The sequence below is a fragment of the Equus quagga genome, chromosome 3 (genome assembly GCF_021613505.1).
Source record: "Equus quagga isolate Etosha38 chromosome 3, UCLA_HA_Equagga_1.0, whole genome shotgun sequence".
Classification (NCBI taxonomy): Eukaryota; Metazoa; Chordata; class Mammalia; order Perissodactyla; family Equidae; genus Equus; species Equus quagga.
In genome coordinates, this window is record NC_060269.1 from 150,558,663 (window position 1) to 150,578,667 (window position 20,005).

The 20,005-nt window shown below is 43.1% G+C and overlaps 1 protein-coding gene across 2 annotated transcripts in view; it reads left to right on the plus strand.

Annotated features, from left to right (window-relative positions):
• The first annotated feature begins 1,214 nt into the window (after positions 1 to 1,214).
• LOC124237552 (putative MORF4 family-associated protein 1-like protein UPP) overlaps positions 1,215 to 20,005 on the plus strand; it is a 29,096-nt gene continuing 10,305 nt past the window's right edge. Inside the window, exons 1-2 of one of the 2 annotated variants that reach the window (XR_006888031.1) lie at positions 1,792 to 2,759; positions 3,741 to 4,265. Coding sequence is in view for 1 of the 2 variants with exons in the window: in XM_046657319.1 (XP_046513275.1) it covers positions 2,355 to 2,696 (342 nt within the window). In the remaining variant the exon portion in view is untranslated. Of the gene's footprint in view, positions 2,760 to 3,740; positions 4,266 to 20,005 lie in introns of those variants that run through there. The other variant, XM_046657319.1, reaches the window with a different exon arrangement.

A 20,005-nucleotide genomic window follows, 5' to 3' on the forward strand; every position in this document is an offset into this window, starting at 1 on the left:
ACAGAGTTTCAGTTGAGGAAGATGAAAAAGTTCTGAATGTCAACACAAATAATCAATAATCAATCTATAGGAAAGAACAGAAGAGAGTTTTATTCTGGCCAAGCTGAGGACTAGCCCAGGAGTGCAGTCTTCAGCAAGGGAGGAAGCTCCCCAGAGAAGCGTGGTTATCAGCACAGTTTATATACCATTTCAGAACAAAGAACATACACTGAGCAAGACAGGAGAACATTCTTTCAAGGTTTCAAGGAGATATTTTTGTTATAGATTAGCACGTACTCAGCAGGCTGACATGATGACTGTGGGAAGGGAGACCATAATCAGGCTTCTTTTGTTCACGTAAAGTTCAGGCCAAATCAGGTATAAACCAGAAGGGCTTCCCCATAGACCTCCATGTGTGAACATTTCTTGTATTGTGAAGTTGGATGGTGGTGATGTTTGAACAACAACGTGAATGTATTTAATGCCACTGAACCATACACTTTTAAATGGTTAAAATGGTAAATTTTACGTCATGCATATTTACAACTAAAAAAGAATTTTTTTAAGTAAAATCTTGTGTTTATCAAGGGAACCAGAATCAAAGTGAAAAGGTGAGCCACACACTCTCCATACTATCTTCTCAATTTTTCTGTATACCTAAAACTGTTGTAAAAAAATAGAACAGGTTGGCTTAGCAGGTTTCTCTGCTCTGGGTCTGACCAGACCAAAATCAACACGTTAGCTGGCTGGGCTCTTATCGGGAGGTTCTGGGAAGAATCTGCATCCAAGCTCATTCAGGGTGTTGGCAGAATCCAGTTCCTTGGGATTGTAGTACTGAGGTCCCAATTCCTTGCTGGCTGTTGGCTTGAGGCTACCCTTAGTTCCTAGAGGCCTCTCTCTTGTCCTTGCACAGGGTCACCTGCATCTCTGAACCAGCAGTAATAAGTCAAGTCCTTCTCATGCTTTACATTTGCCCAAAGTCTCCCAGCCAAATCCCCTTACATCTTAGGGCCAGCATGGGGCTGGGGGGTGAGGGGCTGGGGCTGGGGTGGGGGGGGGGGGTGGCGTCCAAGCATCTCATGCTTTCCTTTTCTACTACACCTCTCTAAATCCAGCCCAAGAACATTCTCTGCTTTTAAGGGCAGAGATTACACCCACTTGGATGATCCAGGTTAATCTCCTTATTTTGAGGCCCTAAAATTTAATTGCATCGGCCATCTTGGATGTGGCTTTCACTATTTTAAGGCAAAAATTACAAAATATGTTATGTAATTCATAACATAATGACAGGGTCCAGGGATTAGGATGCAGACATCTCTCAGGGCCATTCTGCCTATTACAGCTCCCTCGAGGTCTTGGTGCTCAACCCCACTAAACACAAGTGGGGACAGTGAGGCCCAGAAAGCCAGCTTCAGGCTGTTTACCCAAAGTCTCCCAACCAGCATGTTGTGAAGCTAGGAACAAATGCCAGATCTAATTGCAATATTTTGCCGTCCATTACCAGATTACACACGCTAGTAACACCGGGATCTGCCCGGAGCTCTATCAGGTCTACAATGCACTTTCGAGCCCGTTTTCTCACTTTATCCTCTCAAAATCCCGGACAGGTATTCAGAAGTGGAATTACTGGGTCTCCTTGATCCACCAGAACACTGAGTCCCAAACTGCAGCACTTGTGCAAGCAGGATCTCCCCAGTCTTTCCCGTTAGAGTGTCTACAACATAAACCTACCCACTTATCCCTTCCAGACAGCACATGTCAGGGTAAAGTAAAATGTCTCGAGGCCTTGCTGGGAGGCAGGCCCTGGGAGGGACGTGGGGACCCAGGGAGGCGAGGAACTGTTGTCTCGTGGCCCTAGATCACGGTGTTTGGTGTAACTGCATTTCTGGTAAAAGCCACTTTTGCAACTCTGTGTTAAAACCCATGCCCTGAAAACTTGGTAGGCATGCCGGCCTCCGCCTGAAGTACCCCTGAACACTGGCAAAAAGGTGAGCCAACGGGAAGGACGAGGAGCGTAGACAACTGCGCATGCGCGACCCCCGAAACCCGGCACGAGACCCGCAGGGGCGCGCGCGCGCGCGCTCCAGCTTGAGGTTTTTCCACCGGGGGCGTGAACGTAAAGGGGTCCCGGTCTGTCGTGAAACGGGCAGCAAAGAAGCAGAGCGCTGGTTGACGGCTAGGGGGCCATCTTGGACGTGGCTTTCACAATTTTCAGGCGAAAAGTTTTGGAAAGTAAAGTTTTATTAAAAAGTGGACAAAACTCAAGAACTGTTGCTCGTCACGGTGGCCCTTCCGCCGCGCTCGGCGCTCGCTGCCGGCCGGCCGGCCTCTCGGGCGCGCTGACCGGGCCGCGGGGCGGTGGCGGCGGCGGCGCGATGCGGCCCGTGGACGCGGACGACGGCCGGGAGCCCGAGCGGGAGTGGGAGACGCTCCCGAGGCCCCCGCTCGACGCCGCCCGCCGGGACGCCGCCGCCCTCGAGCGCGAGCACGTGCGCGCGCACCTGCGGGCCCGCCGGAAGCTGCTGGAGATCGAGAGCCTGCTGGACGCCCTCAAGAGCGAGGTGGAGGCGTCGCAGGAGAGCGCCGTGGGCGCCGGGGCGGAGGAGAGGGTGATGAGGCTGTGCGAGAAGGTGGAGAGGAAGGCGGCGGAGGCGGCGCTGATGGGGCAGAGGCTCGTGGAGCTCCACCGGCAGATCGACGGCTGCGGGTGCGGCTGAAGGACGGGGCCGGTGAGGCCGCGCTCAGCTTTTCGCTTGGACGGTTTCCCTCCTTTTACGTTGGTAATTAGAGAAAAGTAATTTCAGTTTTTTTAAAAAATGAAATGTAAAAGTTATTAGTCGAACAGTAAGGGGTGTAGACCTGTCAAGTGGCCAAAGGGGTTGAACCAAAGAAATCCCTAGGCCGTAGAATAAAATGTGGGGGGAGGAGCGCAAAGTTTAAAGGTGTGAAACAGAGGACCGTTATTGGATATTTTTAAATTTTGCTGGGAGTTTGGAGAGTTTCACTTGCCCGTTTCTGCAGGAGTTGGCATTCTGATGCCTGACTGCAGGTTTAACCCCGGGACAATCGGTTCTCGCTCACAGGTGTCCGAGGTAAACGAAGCCGGGCGCTAGCGTGGTAAGGATGGGTTTTACTCAGGAAGCGCTATCGCAGAGGGGAAGAGAGTCCAGCGTGACCTGAGCTCGGCTTCGCCAAAACAAAGGGCACCAGACTTTTTCAAGGCTTCGGTGCGGGGGCCCGGGCCCAGGAGGGCAGAAGGGCGTCTGGGCCGCGTGACTAGGCCATCTGGATTTGCTAATTGGAGCATGTGCAGGGGAGAAACAAGCGTCTATCTTTGCCATAGGAGCGAAGGTACAAGTCGCACCAAGGCGCCCACCGGCTCTTCCCACAGAGACGAGGAGTGAGAGGCCAGAGAGACGCTTGCAGGGCCTTGAGACAGTTTCGGGTAGTAGAAGATTTGCATTTCAGGGGGCAGAGAGAGGACTTATAATTGCAAGCTTTTTTAAAGTAACTGCTCCATGAAGGGGTTCAGGGGTCTGTCCTCCTATCATCAGGTTTTGGTTGGAACAAACAGTAAGTTTTCCTGGCAACCTTTGAGCTTTCCCGGGCAGGCACTTTAGAGGGTGGTGCTGGCCGCTAAGCTGGACCGTTCTGGCTTGGTCCAGTCTCAGAGAGCCAGGGTTTGGACAGAGCAATTGTGTGCTGAGGGTTCTTTTGCAGTTCTCACAGGTAACCTCTTGCTAATAAATTCTCCCCATTAGGTTCACTGTCAGGCTCTGGTTGACTGGTTGGCTGACGCCCTGGAAAAGCTGAAACCTGAGAGCCTTTTTTTCACTTTTTGGTTTGCTGCCTGTATCCTTTCTGCGTAGAACTCTAAGACCCATGTGGTCTGTGGTGACACTGTGTGGATAATGATTGCCAAATGTATTCGGTTCTGGAAAGAACTTTTACTTGGGAAAGGCTCTCAAGGGAATTTGAAACTACATTGTAAATTAATGAGTGGTCATGTTTTTTATTCTTGGAATTTCTCAATGTTTTAAAATGTTGCTGCTTCTGTGACCTAATCACTGCTGGAAACCTTGGGACAAGCAAAACACGTGTCTGTTTTCAAACAGTGGAGTTATCAGAGGAGCTCTGCCTGCGTCATTGGAAGATGCCCCTGGAAAAGGGCTGGGAGATGGTTTTGTGTATTAAGTGTTTGCTTAAGATCTAAGACCCATATATATTGATCCAGATAAACCGAAGCCCTTTAACTTTGCTAGGAAAAAGACAATAAAAAATCTTCCTCAGGATTATAGTTTGTGCTTCATTGCCATCGTCATCAAATGTGGTAAATTGCTTGTGGCTTATAAGGCACTCAGTAAGCCCAATATTGGGAAGGACCAGTAATCCCCTGACACCATAGTGGGATTGGGGTGAGGAATGAATGGGCACAGTTCTTACAGCAGGAAAGGTCCTCGTGGAACCTGCTGGTCCAGGCCTCTGACTTTAAGCCCTGAAACACATATGATCAAAATCATTGACTGCATGATGTGCTCCAGACCCTAAGGTAGGAATATGGAGATGAGACCTGATGGGGAAGACACGTAACAAAATAACTCAGGTACTGTGTGCCAAGTGTCATACGTGCAGGCAGTAACTCTTCTGGGCATACTACGTGCCAGGTGTTGTTCTGAAATAAAACAGTAGAACAGTGTCCCTGCTCTAATGAAGCTTTCATTTTAGAGTGGGGAGGCTTCAGAAAACATATGAATATATCATATGGTGATATGTTCTGTGGGTAAAAAAAATGCACGGTGCTGGTAGGCATGTAAGATGCAAGATTTTGGTGGACAGTGAGGATGCCCTGGACCAGACTGCAGTTGGGATCCCAGGTCCACTACTAACTGACGATGTAAGCTTTAGCAAGTCTTCACCTCGCTGTACCTTTTCTGTAAAATAGGTATACTTATGTTACCCTCCTCATGGGGATGTTGTGAGAATTAAGTGATTCGATACTATGTAAAGCGCTTACAACAGTGCCTGACATAGTAAGGACAAGTACTAGCTGTTATTGGAAATGGAGTGTGAGGAAAGGGCTCACCAATGACTTTAAGGTTTTTAGCCTTAAAACTAAACTAAAAGGTATTTTAAGATTTTTGGCCTCAAGATCTTTTATGAAGTTTCACAACTGTATATGTCATGTCTTTTGGAAGCATTGAGGAGGCTGTCAGCTGTGCAGGGGTGCAGACACCTGGAAGCCTTGTCAGATAGCTGCTTCTTGAGATGGGCTCTTGGAGGAGGAGCAGAATCTCCCAAGGCAAAGGAGAGAGGAAAGGGTGTTGTAGGCATAGGGAACAGCATGAGGAAAGGTGAGGAATTCATAACTGGTGTGATGGGTTTTTGCAATGGGACAGGTCTGGTTGGATCGTAAACCATGAAACTACAAAGATTTGTTATTTGTAAAGTTTGCCTGTCACCCAGAATTCTTGTTTTAAGCTATTTGGCATTGAAATCCATTGATGAAAAAGTTAAATGAACTGTTAAATGAGTTAAATTGGGATCCATGGAAAGGTTTTGAGCAGGGAAATAGTAGACATATTCACGTTTGTATAGCCTTAGGGGTAGCAGGTTTGTGTGGCTATCTTCTTCTTCTAGTTTTTTTTTAAGGCATAGTTTTACTTTTAAACTTTTTTTGCTGCAGAAGATTAGCCCTCAGCTAACACCTGTGCCAGTCTTCCTCTACTTTATATGTGGGTCACTGCCATAGCATGGCTGATGAGTGGTGTGAGTCCACGCCCAGGATCCAAACCTGCGAACCTAGGCTGCTGAAGTGGAACCTCAGTGTGCCGAACTTAACCACTAGGGCAGCCCCCTATGTGGCTATCTGCTATTAGACCTAGGATCAGCAAGTTTTTTCTGTAAAAGGCCAGATTATAAATGTCTTAGGTTGTTAGGCCATACAATCTCTCTCGTAACCACTTGTTTCTGCCACTGTAGCTCGAAAACAGCCAGATAATACCTAAACAAATGGTTCTGGCTGCATTTCCAATGAAACTATTCATGATAACAGGAGATGAGCTGCATTTGGCCCTTGGGGTGGGCATCAGACTCCTGGTCTTAGACTTCCACTGCAGCAGAGCTTTCTGTAAGGTGTTTGGTAGTTAGCAGGACATTCATTAGTGAGTGCTCTTGGGAGCAACACCTGTGGAAGGGAAAGAAGTGGGATAGGGCAGAAGGGAGAGTAGGGTTGTGATGAAGTCTCAACAGGAAACTTATCCAGCTCTTGAGAGTTCTGAAGACTGGTAGGCAGCCTTTAAGATGGCCCTCAATGATCCCTGCCACCTGGCATTCCTGCTTTTGTAGAATCCCTTTGCTTTGAGTGTGAGCCAGACTTACTGACTTGCTTCTAATGAATAGAATTCCGCAGATGTGATGGGATGTTGCCTTCAAGGTTGCGATATGAGAAAACCATAGTTTCCATCTGGGACACTGTCTCTCCCTCTTAGAATTGTTTATCCCAGGGAAAGCCAGCACCATGTTATGAAGCAGCCCTGTGTAGGGGCCCATGTGGTGAGGGACTGAAGCGTGGCAACAACCACAAGAGTGATCTGGGAAACAGATCCTGCTCCTATCCCAGTCAAGCCTTCAGATGAGACTGGAGCTGCTCAGCCAATAGCTTGACTACAACCTCATGAGAGACCTTGAGCCGGAGGCATCCCACTAAGTTATACACAGACCCCTGACCCACAGAAACTGAGAAAGTACATGTTTGTTGTTTTAAGCTCCTAAGTTTTATGGAAATGTGTTATGCAGCAATAGATAACTAAGACAGGTTTGGTAACGCTCCAGAGCTCTCCCCCAGTTGGGATGAGAGGACCAGGCTTTATATCTCTATGGATCAGCCATTGAATGCAGGTGCCCCAGGAGGAGCATCCTGACATTGGGTGAGACAGAGCCCTTCAAATGAGGCAGCACCCTTCAAATGAGGCAGCCTCTGAAGATGACTGCCAGCTTAGGGCTGCCTCCTAGAAGCTGTCACAGCAGCTAGGATAATAAGATCTTCATTTCTGAAGGGAGATCAAGCCATGTGCCCCATAACTCCCAACTTTATGAGGCCCTAGACCGGCCCTGTCAAGTTCGCCAAGGCTTATAGATGCCTCCAGAGCCAAGGCTGGCTTGTATGTTCACATCCCTGGGTTACCTGCTTTTCCTTTTCCATTTTTAGCCTCTAAGGATTCCACACTTTTTTTTCCAGCTCAGCAATGCATTTAAACAGAAATCTTTATCTTAAAGTTTTATTCAGTATTCTACATGTTTTCAGAGGGAGGTTCTTTTAGGATGTCTAGTGAGTGAGTCCCACTAAAATGTAAGCTCTGTAGTGGTGAGAATTTTGTTTGGTTCACTGCTTTATCTCCAGAGATTAGAGTATCTGTCAAGTTAATAACTTGCTTTACTGCCCACAAGTGAAAATGAGCAGATTGTTGGAAATGGGCCCTGAAGAGTCTGAGGTGCTGTGATTTTACTGTAGACCCATGTCCGTTCATAGAGAGAGAACACCCTACTCTGGGCCCTTTTTTTTTTTAAGGATCGCCCTGTGCTAGCAACTGTTGTCAATGTTTCTCTTTTTGTTTTCCCTCCCCAAAGCCCCAGCACATAGTTGTATATCCTTGTTGTAAGTCCTTCCAGTTCTATGTGAGCGGCTGCCACAGCATGGCTGCTGACAGGCGAGTGGTGTGGTTCCGCACCTGGGAACCAAACTCAGGCCGCCGAAGCAGAGAGTGCTGAATTTTAAGCACTAGGCCATCGGGGCTGGAAGTCTGGGCTCTTTAACTGTCTCTGCATCTCTCAGCCTCCAGGAATCCATCAAAACTGGCTGGTGGTGCAGTAGTGAAGAGAACCAACCAGGAGATGTCTTGCCCTTAAGTACATTCCAGTGGATGAGACAGATGACAAGCAAGGGAATCTGTGCCATACTGTCCAGTTGTGCTACATGTTCTGAAGAAAAGCGAAGTGGGGTCAGAGATTTGAGACAGTGAAGGAGAGTGCTGTTTCAGGTCTGACAGTCAGAGAAGGCAGGCCTCTGGGGAGGTGGCATCTGAAGTGACCTGAGTGATGTGAGGAATGACAGGAGAGGGAGGATGTGATCTGATTTGTACTCTCAGGGATCATGCTGGCTCCTGGTGGAGAGTGTAGAGGCGAGCAGGAGACCAGGAGGAGGTGCTGCAGTGAGAGAACAGTGGCCCTGGGTGGATTTGAGAGTGATTGGGAAGTGGAGTTGACAGAGGATGCTCTTGGACTGCATGAGGGCAGCAAGGGAAAGGGGTCAGTGAGCTGGCTCACCGAGATGGGTATTGGGACAGATTCCTGGGAAGGGGAGATGCAGATGGCATATTTTCTCTCTACCCTTGACCCACCCAAGTCAAGTAGGGAGGAGGCTCCTCAGGTACAGCCCCTAACTACTACTTCTCTTCATATACAGACCTGTGAACTAGTAAGATGTGTTATCCACCCCTTACACCCAATGTGCAGTGGTGGGACCAGCATCCTCTAATTGCTGTAGAAACTTTGAACCAAAAAGAGGGAAAACAGAAAGCATATAATAATCACTTGTCTGTAGCAATTCTGAAACCCAGCTGGGCCGTTTCCAGTTCCTTGATTAGGGCTCATTCTTACTGCTTGGTAACGATTTTCTATGAATCTGGCTCCATTCTGGGCTCTCAGTTCCAACCTCCGAATTAACTTTTCCATAAAATGAACCTTGGAATTGCAGCTGAATAGTTTTTTTTTCAGCCTGCTTGTGCCTGTAAAAATTTTGGTTTCCAAAATTCCCCTTTCATTTTGTATTGTGTCTGTCTCCTTTAGGTTAAACTGATGTAATTCTTTTTAAAACTTTGTGAGTTTCTTATTCATTTATTTATAATTGATTAACAGATATACCCACAAAAGCCACGTTCAGGAAACTCATTGAGATAAACCCTTCTCTACCTTGGGCTTCCAGTGATAGTTGCAGGGACAGTGCCCTTGAGATTCTTAGGAACTCTGTTGTTTAAAAGAGATCAAGAGTAGTGTCAGCATCATGGCAGAGTGAGTGATTCCCTTTGTTTCTCCTCTAAGTTATAACCAATCAGACATCCGTTAACCAACACAGGACTCCCTTCCAACCACAAGAGGATGCCTAAGAGATCTATGCATCTATATGTCTGAAGATGGGTGGACTGGACCTTTGGGAGGCAGTGGAGCTAGGGGAGCAGCCTCCTCCCCCTCCCTGGGCAATCCAAGGCCCAAATCCTCACACAGCCATGTGCACCTGCAAACAGGCTGCAGGGGCAGGCACGGCAGGTGTGGCTTAGCCCCCCACCCTGCAACTGGCGGTGGTAGGTGGCACACATGCCCTGAGAATTCAGGACACAGAGTGGAGCTGGTGACCCAGTCCCTTTCCCCCTCCCCCTCCTCCAGCAGTGGCCTGGTCTTTCCAACAGTAGGGACAGTATACAAACCTCAGATTTTTCCAGCTAGGGCAAGGTGCCCTTCCCTAAGTTTTCAAAACACATTGGTTCATGCCAGAGACCAGAGGCTGCACAAGCAAGCAGCAATGGCAGTCTCTCACTGCTTAGCCCCTGCCCCCCCCCCCAGGAGTGACAGCTGGAACCTGCGACCAGAGGCTTTGAGAACCGCAGCAGAACCAGTGACCCAGCCCACAGTGCTGGCACCCCCAACACCAGCTCTACCAGCAGTGAGGGCTGCATACAATTTCCCAGGTCCCCAGGCCCCTGGAGATGACAGTGACACCTGTGAATCCAGTGCCACTCACAGCAGTGCAGCCAGCACCCCCAGACAACCCAGAAGCAGCAGCACAGGTGGTGCACAGGGCAGCAGCATCCAAGCCTGTGGAGAGCCTGTGGCGAGCCAGTGAGGGAATAGGAGACCCTGAAAGCAGCAGAAGTGCTGCATCCTGGTGACCCTGGTGGCAACACCTGAGACTGCAATGAGATCGTAAGCAGCGAGGCACCAGCAATCTCAGAGGCATAAGCAGCACAAGGAGGGCACTGATGATGCCTCTAGCACAGGCAATACAGGGTGGAAAATGCAGACTCTCAAACAGAACGAGAAGCAGCTCAGAACCAAAGTAACCAAAGCTTTACCCAAATAAGAAAGGTGGTTACTACCACAAATGCACTGGCAGAGGATAAACTCATCAGTACCATGAAGAACTGCAGTAACAGGGCAGAACAGAAAGAAAATTGCAACTCTCCGGAAACCAAACTGAAGTCACAGGAGATTACAGTCTGACAGGGAATTCAATAACTGTAATGGAGAAACTCAACAAGTTACAAGAAAGCTCAGAAAGAGACAGTTCAATGAACTCAGGAATAAAATTAATAAACAGAAGGAGTACTTCACCAAACAGATTTAAACTCTAAAACACCAAAGGAAACAAATTCTGGAGATGAAGAACACAATTAATGGGATGAAAAATAAAGTAGAAAGCATTAATAATAGAGCAGACCATATGGAAGAGAGAATTAGTGAGCTCAAAGGTAGAAATCTAGAAATTATTCAGGTGGCAGAGGAGAGAAAACTAAGACATTTTAAAAATGAAGAAATTCTATGGTGTCTGACTCAGGAAAAGTAACATAAGGATCATAGGTATCCCAGAAGGAGAAGAGAGGGAGAAAGGAGCAGAGAGTCTATTCAAAGAAATAATAGCTGACAACTTCCAAATCCTAGGGAAGAACTGGGTGTTCAAGTACATGAAGTTAATAAAACTCCTAAGTATCTCAATGCAAAAAGACCTTCCCCAAGGCATATAATATTAAAACTGTCAAAACTCAATGACAAAGAAAGAATATTAAGAGCAGCCAGAGAGAAGAAGATAACTTATAAAAGAACCCCCATCAAGCTTTTAGCAGATTTTCTCAACAGTAACCCTACAGGCTAGGAGAGTGGAATGATCTGTCCAAAATACTGAAAAACAAAAACTATCAGCCAAGAATATCCTACCCAGCAAAATTGTCCTTCAGATATGAAGGAGAAATAAAAGCTTTTCCAGACAAGCAAAAGCTGAAGGAGTTCAGTGCCACTAGACCTGACTTATAAGAAATGTTGAAAGGCGCCCTTCTACCTGAAACAAAAAGGCAAAGGTTTACACAGCTTTGAGCAGGCTGATAAATAGAATCAGCAAATTGCAGCTCTATATCAGAATAGGTTAGTAAACAACTATCAGGACAAAGGGAAAGAAAGCATCAAAAATAACTATACCCACTTCAATTTGGTCATGAACTCACAACGCAAAAAAGAATAATTTTCAACAACAAAAACAGAAGTGAGGGTGCCAGCCCCATGGCCTAGTGGTTAAGTTCTGCATTCTCTGCTTTGGCGGCTCAGGTTTGATTCCTGGGCACAGACCTAAATCACTCATTTGCATCCATGTTGTGGTGGTGACCCACATGCAAAATAGAGGAAGATTGGCACAGATGTTAGCTCAGGGCAAATCTTCCTCAAGCAAAAAGAGGAAGACTGGCAACAGGGTTAGCTCAGGGTGAATCTTCATCAGCAAAAAAAAAAGGGGGGGGAGAAGAAAAGACACAACTCGCATAGGCTAGTCGAGATAAGATGCTATCAGCAGAAAAAGGGCTATCACCTATGAGATCTTCTATACAAACCTCATGGTAACCACAAAACAAAAATAGCTGAGTCACACATTAAAGAGAAAGAAAAAAACTAAAAAAAAATCACAGAAAACCACCAAACTGAAATGGCAGACAGTAATACAAGGAAAAAGAAACAATGGAAATAACAACCAGGAAACAAAAGATAAAATGGCAGCATTAAGCCGTCATATATCAATAATCACTCTAAATGTAAAAGGATTGAATTCCACCATCAAGACACAGAGTGCCTGGATGGATTAAAAAACAACACCCAACAATATGCTGCCTCCAGGAGACACATCTCAACTCTAAAGACAAACACAGGTTCAGAGTAAAGGATTGAAATGATAATTCAAGCAAATGGCCACAAAAGCAAAATGGGTGTAGCATTCTTATATCAGAGAAAACAGACTTAAAGACAAAAAAGGTAACAAGAGACAGAGATGGACATTATATAATGATAAAAGGACATCCCACAAAGAAGACATAATTCTTATTAATATATATGGACCTAACACAGGAGCACCAAAGTATGTAAAGCGACTATTAACAGACCAAAAGGGAGAAGTTGACAGCAACACAATACCAGTAGGGGACTGTAATGCCCCACGTACAACAGTGGATTGATCATCCAGACAGAAAATCAGTGAGAAAACAGTGGCCTTAAATGAATGAGACAAGATGGACTTAACAGATATATATAGGAAATTCCATCCAAAAGCATCATAATATATATTTGTCTCAAGTGCTCATGGAACATTCTCAAAGAGATCATATGTTGGGAAAGAAAGCAGGCCACAGTAAATTTAAGAAGACTGAAATCATATCAAGCATCTTTTCTGAACACAATGGTATGAAACAAGTCAACGACAAGAAAAACAGCTGAAAAGTCACAAATATGTGGAAACTAAACAACATGCTATGGAGCAACTGTTGTGTCAATAAATAAATCAAAGGAGAAATCAAAAAATACATGGAGACAGATGAAAATCAAAACACAATATACCAAAACTTACAGGATGCAGCAAAAACCATACTAAGAGTGAAGTTTGTACTAATAGAGGCCTACCTAAAGGAATAAGAAAAATCTCAAATAAACAGTATAACACTATACCAAAAAGAACAAAGCCCAAAATCAGTAGAAGGAAGGAAGTAATGAAAATCAGAGCAAAAATAAATGAAATAGAGACTAAGAAAATAATAGGATCAATGAAACGAAGAGCTGGTTCTTTGAAAAGATTAACAAAATTGACAAATCCTTAGACTCACTAAGAAAAAAAGAAGGCCCAAATAAGATCAGAAATGAAAGAGGAGAAATAACTACAGATATCACAGAAATGCAAAGGATTATAAGAGAATAATATGAAAACCTATATGCTAACAAATTGGACAACTTAGAAGAAATGGATAAATTCTTAGAATCATACAACCTCCCAAAACTGAATCAAGAAGAAATAAACAACTTTAATAGACAAATCATAAGAGATTGAAACAATAATCAAAGAGCTCCCAAAAAACAAGTCCAGGACCACATGGTTTCTTTGCTGAATTCCAGAAACATTCAAAGAATACTTAATACCTGTCCTTCTCAAACTCTTCCAAAAAATTGAAGAAGACAGGACACTTTCTAACTCATCCTATGAGGCCAATATTACCTTGATACCAAAACCAGACAAGGACAAAACAAAAAAAGTAAATTACAGGCCAATATTGCTGATGAACATAGATGCAAAAATCTTCAACAAAATATTAGCAAATCAAATACAACAACACATTAAATGAATCATACACCGTGATCAAGTAGGATTTATTCCACAGTTGCAGGGATGGTTCAACATTCACAAATCAATCAGTGTGATAGACCATGTTAACAAAATGAAGAATAAAAATCACATGATCTTCTCAATAGACACAGAGAAAACATTTGACAAGACCCAACATCCATTTATGGTAAAAACTCTCAATAAAATGGGTATGGAAGGAAAGTACCTCAACATAATGAAGGTCATATATGACAAACCCACAGCCAACATCATACTCAATGGGGAAAAACTGAAAGCTTTTTCTCTGAGGACAGGAACAAGACAAGGATGCCCACTCTCGCCACTCTTATTTAACTTAGTATTGGAAGTTTTGGCCAGACCAGTTAGGCAAGAAAAAGAAATAAAAGGCATCCAAATTGGAAAGGAAGAAGTAAAACTGTCACTATTTGCAGATGACGTGATTCCATGTATGAAAACCCTAAGGAATCCACCAAAAGCCTGTTAGAAATAATTAATGAATACAGTAAAATTGCAGGATACAAAATCAACATACAAAAATCAGTTGCATTTCTGTGCACTAATAATGAACTTGCAGAAAAAGAAATCAAGAATACAATCCCAGGAGCTGGCCCTGGCCCAAGTCATTAAAGTTCTGCGTGCTCTGCTTTGGCAGGCCAGGTTTATGGATTTGGATCCCAGGTGTGGACATAGTCCACTCATCAGCCATGCTGTGGAGGCATCCCACATACAAAGTAGAGGAAGATTCGTGCAAATGATAGATCAGGGCTAATCTTTCTCAAACAAACAAACAAAAAAAGGATTGGCAATGAATGTTAGCTCAGGGCGAGTCTTCCTCACACAAAAAAAGAAAAGAATACAATCCCAACAAAAATAGTAAAATACCTAGGAATAAATTTAACCAAAGAGTTGAAAGACCTATGCACTGAAAACTATAAGATGTAATTGAAAGAAATTCAGGAAGACATAAAGAAATGGAAAGCTATTCCATGCTCATGGATTGGAAGAATAAACATAGTTAAAATGCCCATGTTACTTAAAGCAATCTACAGATTCAGTACAATCCCAATTAGAATACCAATGACATTCTTCATGGAAATAGAATGAAGAATCCTAAAGTTTATGTGGAACAACAAAAGACCCTGAATAACCAAACCAATCCTGAGAAAAAAGAATATAGCTAGGGCTCTCACACTTCCTGAATTCTAGATATATTACAAAGCTATAGTAAACAAAGCAGCATGGTATTGGCAGAAAAACAGACACACAGATCAGTGGGACAGAACTGAGAGCCCATAAATAAATCCACACATCTGTGGACCACTAATCTTTGACAAAGGAGCCAAGAACAAGCAATAGAGAAGGGAGCGGCTCTTCAATAAATGGTGTCGGGAAAACTGGATAACCACATGCAAAAGAATGAAAGTAGACCATTATCTTACACCGTGCACAAAAATTATCTCAAAATGGATTAAAGACTTGAAGGTAAGACCTGAAACCATAAAACTCCCAGGAAAAAAAGTAGTACTCTCTTTGACATTGGTCTAGCATTGGTATTCTTTTTGAATACCATGGCTCCTCGGGCAAAGGGATAAAAAAGAAAAAATAAACAAATGGACTCTATCAAACTAAAAAACTTCTGCAGGGCAAAGGAAACCATCAACAAAACAAAAACACAACCCACCAACTGGGAGAAAATATTTGCAAATAATATATCCAACGAGGGATTAATTTCCAAAATATATAAAGAACTCATACAACTCAACAATAACAAAAATGAACAACTCAATCAAAAACTGGGCAGAGGAGGAGTGACATCAGCATCATGGCAGAGTGAGCTCTCCCTGTAAACTCTCCCCTCAAAGATACAACAAAAAGGACATTCATCTTCCCACAGAGGACATCCTGACAACACAAAAGACGTTGAGACACCCATACAGCCATATGTTGGAAGGTGGAGATGCTAGAGCCCCTCCCTGCCAAGGAAGTGGAAGGAGGTAAAAGAACACTTCTGTTCCTCCCCAAAGGACAGTGACTCAGGGAGTGCAGGTGGCCTCCAGGAGAAAAGCAGGGAAGAAGTGGTGGCCCTCTGCAGGAACAACGTAGATCTCTGAGGTCCCTCACAGAGCAGGGGAAAGACCACAACAGAGGTGACTGGCTATTGCAGGGGTGTCTTCACCAAGCAACACCCCAGGACAGCAGATAGCGAGGACAGAGTGAGAAGCCCCCAAGATCGCACAGGAGAAGGAAAGTGCCCCTCCCCCACCCAGCTCCCTAGCCCAGCACCTGGGAGCTGTCCCCACAGATTGCAGTGGGCTCAAAATACACAGCTCTTGACCCCCACCCAGTGGCAACAGGTGGAAACAACAATCAAATACTACCACAGTGCAGATGCACAAATCCACACTGTCTAGTAGTATGAAAGAAGACATTAAATTTCCAGACCAGAAGGAAAATGACAAATACCCAGAAATCAGTCCCGAAGACACAGAAATCTAGACCTAAATGACAGAGAATTCAAAATAGCTATCATTAAAATATTCAGCAAGTTAAAAGAGAATGCATATTGACAATTCATTGAGTTCAGGAGGTAGTTCACAAAAGAGATTGAAACTATAAAGAAGAACAAATAAGAAATATTGGAGATGAAAAATACAATGGATGAGATAAAGCAGAATATGGATTCCCTGAATGGTAGACCTGATAGCATGGAGGAACAAATCAGTAACATTGAGGACAGAAATATAGAAATGCTTCAGATGGAGGAGGAGAGAGAACTAAGACTAAAAAGAAATGAAGAAAGTCTCGGAGAGATATCCAACTCAATTAAGAAATACAACATAAGGATTATAGACACTCCAAAGGGAGAACAGGAGGAGGATGGAGCAGAAAGCTTGTTCAAAGAAATGATAGCGGAGAACGTCCCAAACCTGGGGAGAGAGATAGAAATCCATATGAAAGAGACCACCAGATCTCCTAACTATAACAATGTAAAAAGACCTATTGCAAGGAATATAGTAGTGAAGCTGGCAAAACTCAGTGACAAAGGAAAAAGCACAAAGGGCAGCAAGGCAGAAGAAAATAACTTACAAAGGAACATCTATGAGACTTTCAACGAATTTCTCAGCAGAAACCTTACTGGCTAGGACAGAATGGAATGATATAGCCAAATCTTTGAAAGACAGAAACTTTCAGCCAAGAATACTCTATCCAATGAAAATATCCTTCAGATATGGTGGAGAAATAAAAACTTACCCAGATAAGCAAAAGCTAAGGGAGTTCATCGCCCCAAGTCCCGCACTACAAGAAATCCTCAAGAAGTCCCTCATACCTAAAAAAAAAAAAGAAGAAAGGGGTTACAAAGCCCTGAGCAAGGAGATAAATAAGTAGACAGAATCAGAAAATTGTAACTATCCATCAGAACAGGTTAGCAAATACTCAGGTAAAACATTAAAGATAAAGAGAAGGAAAACACCAAAAACAAAGGTAATCTTGTCATTTTAACCACAAACTCATAACACAAGATAGAATAAAATGTGACCCAAAAAACTTAGGAGGGGAAGAGGAAAGGAACTGAATCAGCTTAGTCAAAGGAAATGAGGTCATCAGAAACTGGACTATCTCATCTATGAGGTTTTGCATACAAACCTCATGGTAACCACTAAACAAAAAGGTAGAACAGAGACACAAATAATAAATATGGAGAATAAAATGGGAAAAAAATAAGGAATCCAGCATAAAAAACTACAAACCCAAATTGATAGTCTGAAAGACACAGGACAAGAAACGAAGGAAATGCAGGAAAACCAGAAAACGAGTGATAAAATGGCAGCATTAAGCCTTCGTGTGTCAATAATCACTCTAAATGTAAGTGGATTGAATTCTCCAATAAAAAGACACAGAGTGGTGAGATGGATTAAAGAACAGCACCCAATAATATGGTTGCTCCAGGAAACACATCTCAGCTCCAGTGACAAACACAGGCTTAGAGTGAAGGGATGGAAGACGATACTCCAAGCTAATGATAAACAAGAAAGCAGGTGTTGCAATACTTATATGAGACAAAGTAGACCTCAAGATAAGACAGGTAAAGAGAGACAAAGAGAGGAAGTATATAATGATCAAATGGACACCCCACCAAGAAGACATAACACTTATAAATGTCTATGCACCCAACACAGGAGCATCAAAGTACATAAAGCAACCATTAACAAACCTAAAAGGAGACATTAACAACAACACATTAATAGTAGGGGACCTCCACACTCCACTCACGTCGATAGATAGATCATCCAGACAGAAAGTCAACAAGGAAACAGTGGAATTAAATGAAAAGCTAGAACAGTTGGGCTTAATAGATTTATATAGAACACTCCATCCAAAAACAGTAGAATACACATTCTTCTCAAGTGTGCATGAAACAGTCTCAAGGACAGACCATCTGTTGGAAAACAAGGCAAGCCTCAATAAGTTTAAGAAGATTGAACTGACAATAGCATCTTTTCTGACCACAGTGTTATTAAACTAGAAATTAATTACAAGAATAAAGCTGAGAAATGGACAAAGATGTGGAGACTAAACATGCTACTGAACAGCCAGTGGATCACTGAAGAAATTAAAGTAGAAATCAAAACATATCTGGAGACAAATGAAAATGAAAACATACCATACCAACCCATGTGAGATGCAGCAAAAGTGATACTGAGTGAAATTCATCGCAATACAGGCTCACCTTAACAAACAAGAAAAATCCCAAGTAAGCAATCTCAAACTACACGTAACTGAATTAGAAAAAGAGCAAACAAAGCCCAAAGTCAGCAGAAGGAGGGAAATAAAAATCAAAGCAGAAATAAATGCAACTGAAACAAAAAAGAAAGTAGAAAGAATCAGTGAAACAAAGAGCTGGTTCTTTAAGAAGACAAAGAAAATTGACAAACCCTTAGCCAAACTTACAAAGAAAAAAAGCTCAGCTAAATAAAATTAGAAATGAAAAGGGAGAAATTACAACAGATACCAGAGAAATACATAGGATTATAAGAAATTGTAAGAAAAGATTACTATGAAAAGCTATATGCCAACAAATTGGACAATCTAGAAGAAATGGATAAACTTTTAGACTCTTACAAACTCCCATAACTGAATCAAGAAGAAATGGAGGGGCTGGCCCCATGGCCAAGTGGTTAAGTTCACATGCTCTGCTTTGGCGGCCCAGGGTTTCACTGGTTTAGATCCTGGGCATGGACATGGCACCACTCATCATAGCACCAGAGGCGCTCACAACTAGAATATACAACTATGTACCAGGGGGCTTTGGGGAGAAGAAGAAGAAAAAAAGAGAAGATTGGCAACAGATTTTAGCTCAGGTGCCAATCTTTAAAAGAAATGGGGACTCTGAATAGACCAATCATAAGTAAAGAGATTGAAACAGTAATCAAAAACCTCCCAAAAAATAAAAGTCCAGGACCAGATCGCTTCTCTGGAGAATTCTACCAAACATTCAAAGAGGATTTAATACCTATCCTTCTCAAACTATTCCAAAAAATTAGGGAAGACAGAACACTTCCTAACACATTCTACAAGGCCAACATCATCCTGATCCCAAAGCCAGACAAGGACAACACAAAGCAGGAAAATTGCAGGCTAATATCGCTGATGAATGTGATCCAAAAATCTTCAGCAAAATATTGGCAAACTGAATATGGCAGTATATTAAAAGAATCATAAATCATGATCAAGTGGGATTTATACCAGGGACACAGGGATGGTTCAACATCTGCATGTCAATCAAGTGATATGCCACATTAACAAATAGAGGAGATAGAAACCACATGATCATCTCAGTAGACACAGAGAAAGCATTTGACAAGATCCAGCATCCATTTATGTTAAAAACTCTCAAGATGGGTATAGAAGGAAAGTACCTCAACATAATAAACGCCATATATGACAAACCCACAGTCAACGTCATACTCAACAGGGAAAAACTTAAAACTATCCCTCTGAGAACAGGAACAAGACAAGGGTGCCCACTCTCACCACTCTTATTCAACACAGTACTGGAGTTTTTGGCCAGACCAATTAGGCAAGAAAAAAGAATAAAAGGAATCCAAATAGACAGTGAAGAAGTGAAACTCTTGCTGTTTGCAGACAACGTGATTTTATATATAAAAAACCCTAAAGAATCCATCGGAAAACTATTAGAAATAATCAACAACTACAGTAAAGTTGCAGGATACAAAATCAACTCATAATAATCAGTGGCATTTTTATATGTTAATAACAAACTAACAGAAAGAGGACTCAAGAATAGAATCCATTTACTATCGCAATAAAAAGAATAAAATATCTAGGAATAAATTTAACCAAGGAGGTGAAAGACCTATACAATTAAAACTTAAGACATTATTGAAAGAAATCAAAGATGACATAAAGAAGTGGAAAGATATTCCACATACGTGGATTGGAAGCATAAACATAGTTAAAATGTCCATACTACCTAAAGCAATCTACAGATTCAGTGCAATCCCAATCAGAATCCCAATGACATTCTTCACAGAAATAGAACAAAGAATCCTAAAGTTCATATGGGGCAACAAAAGACTCTGAATAGCT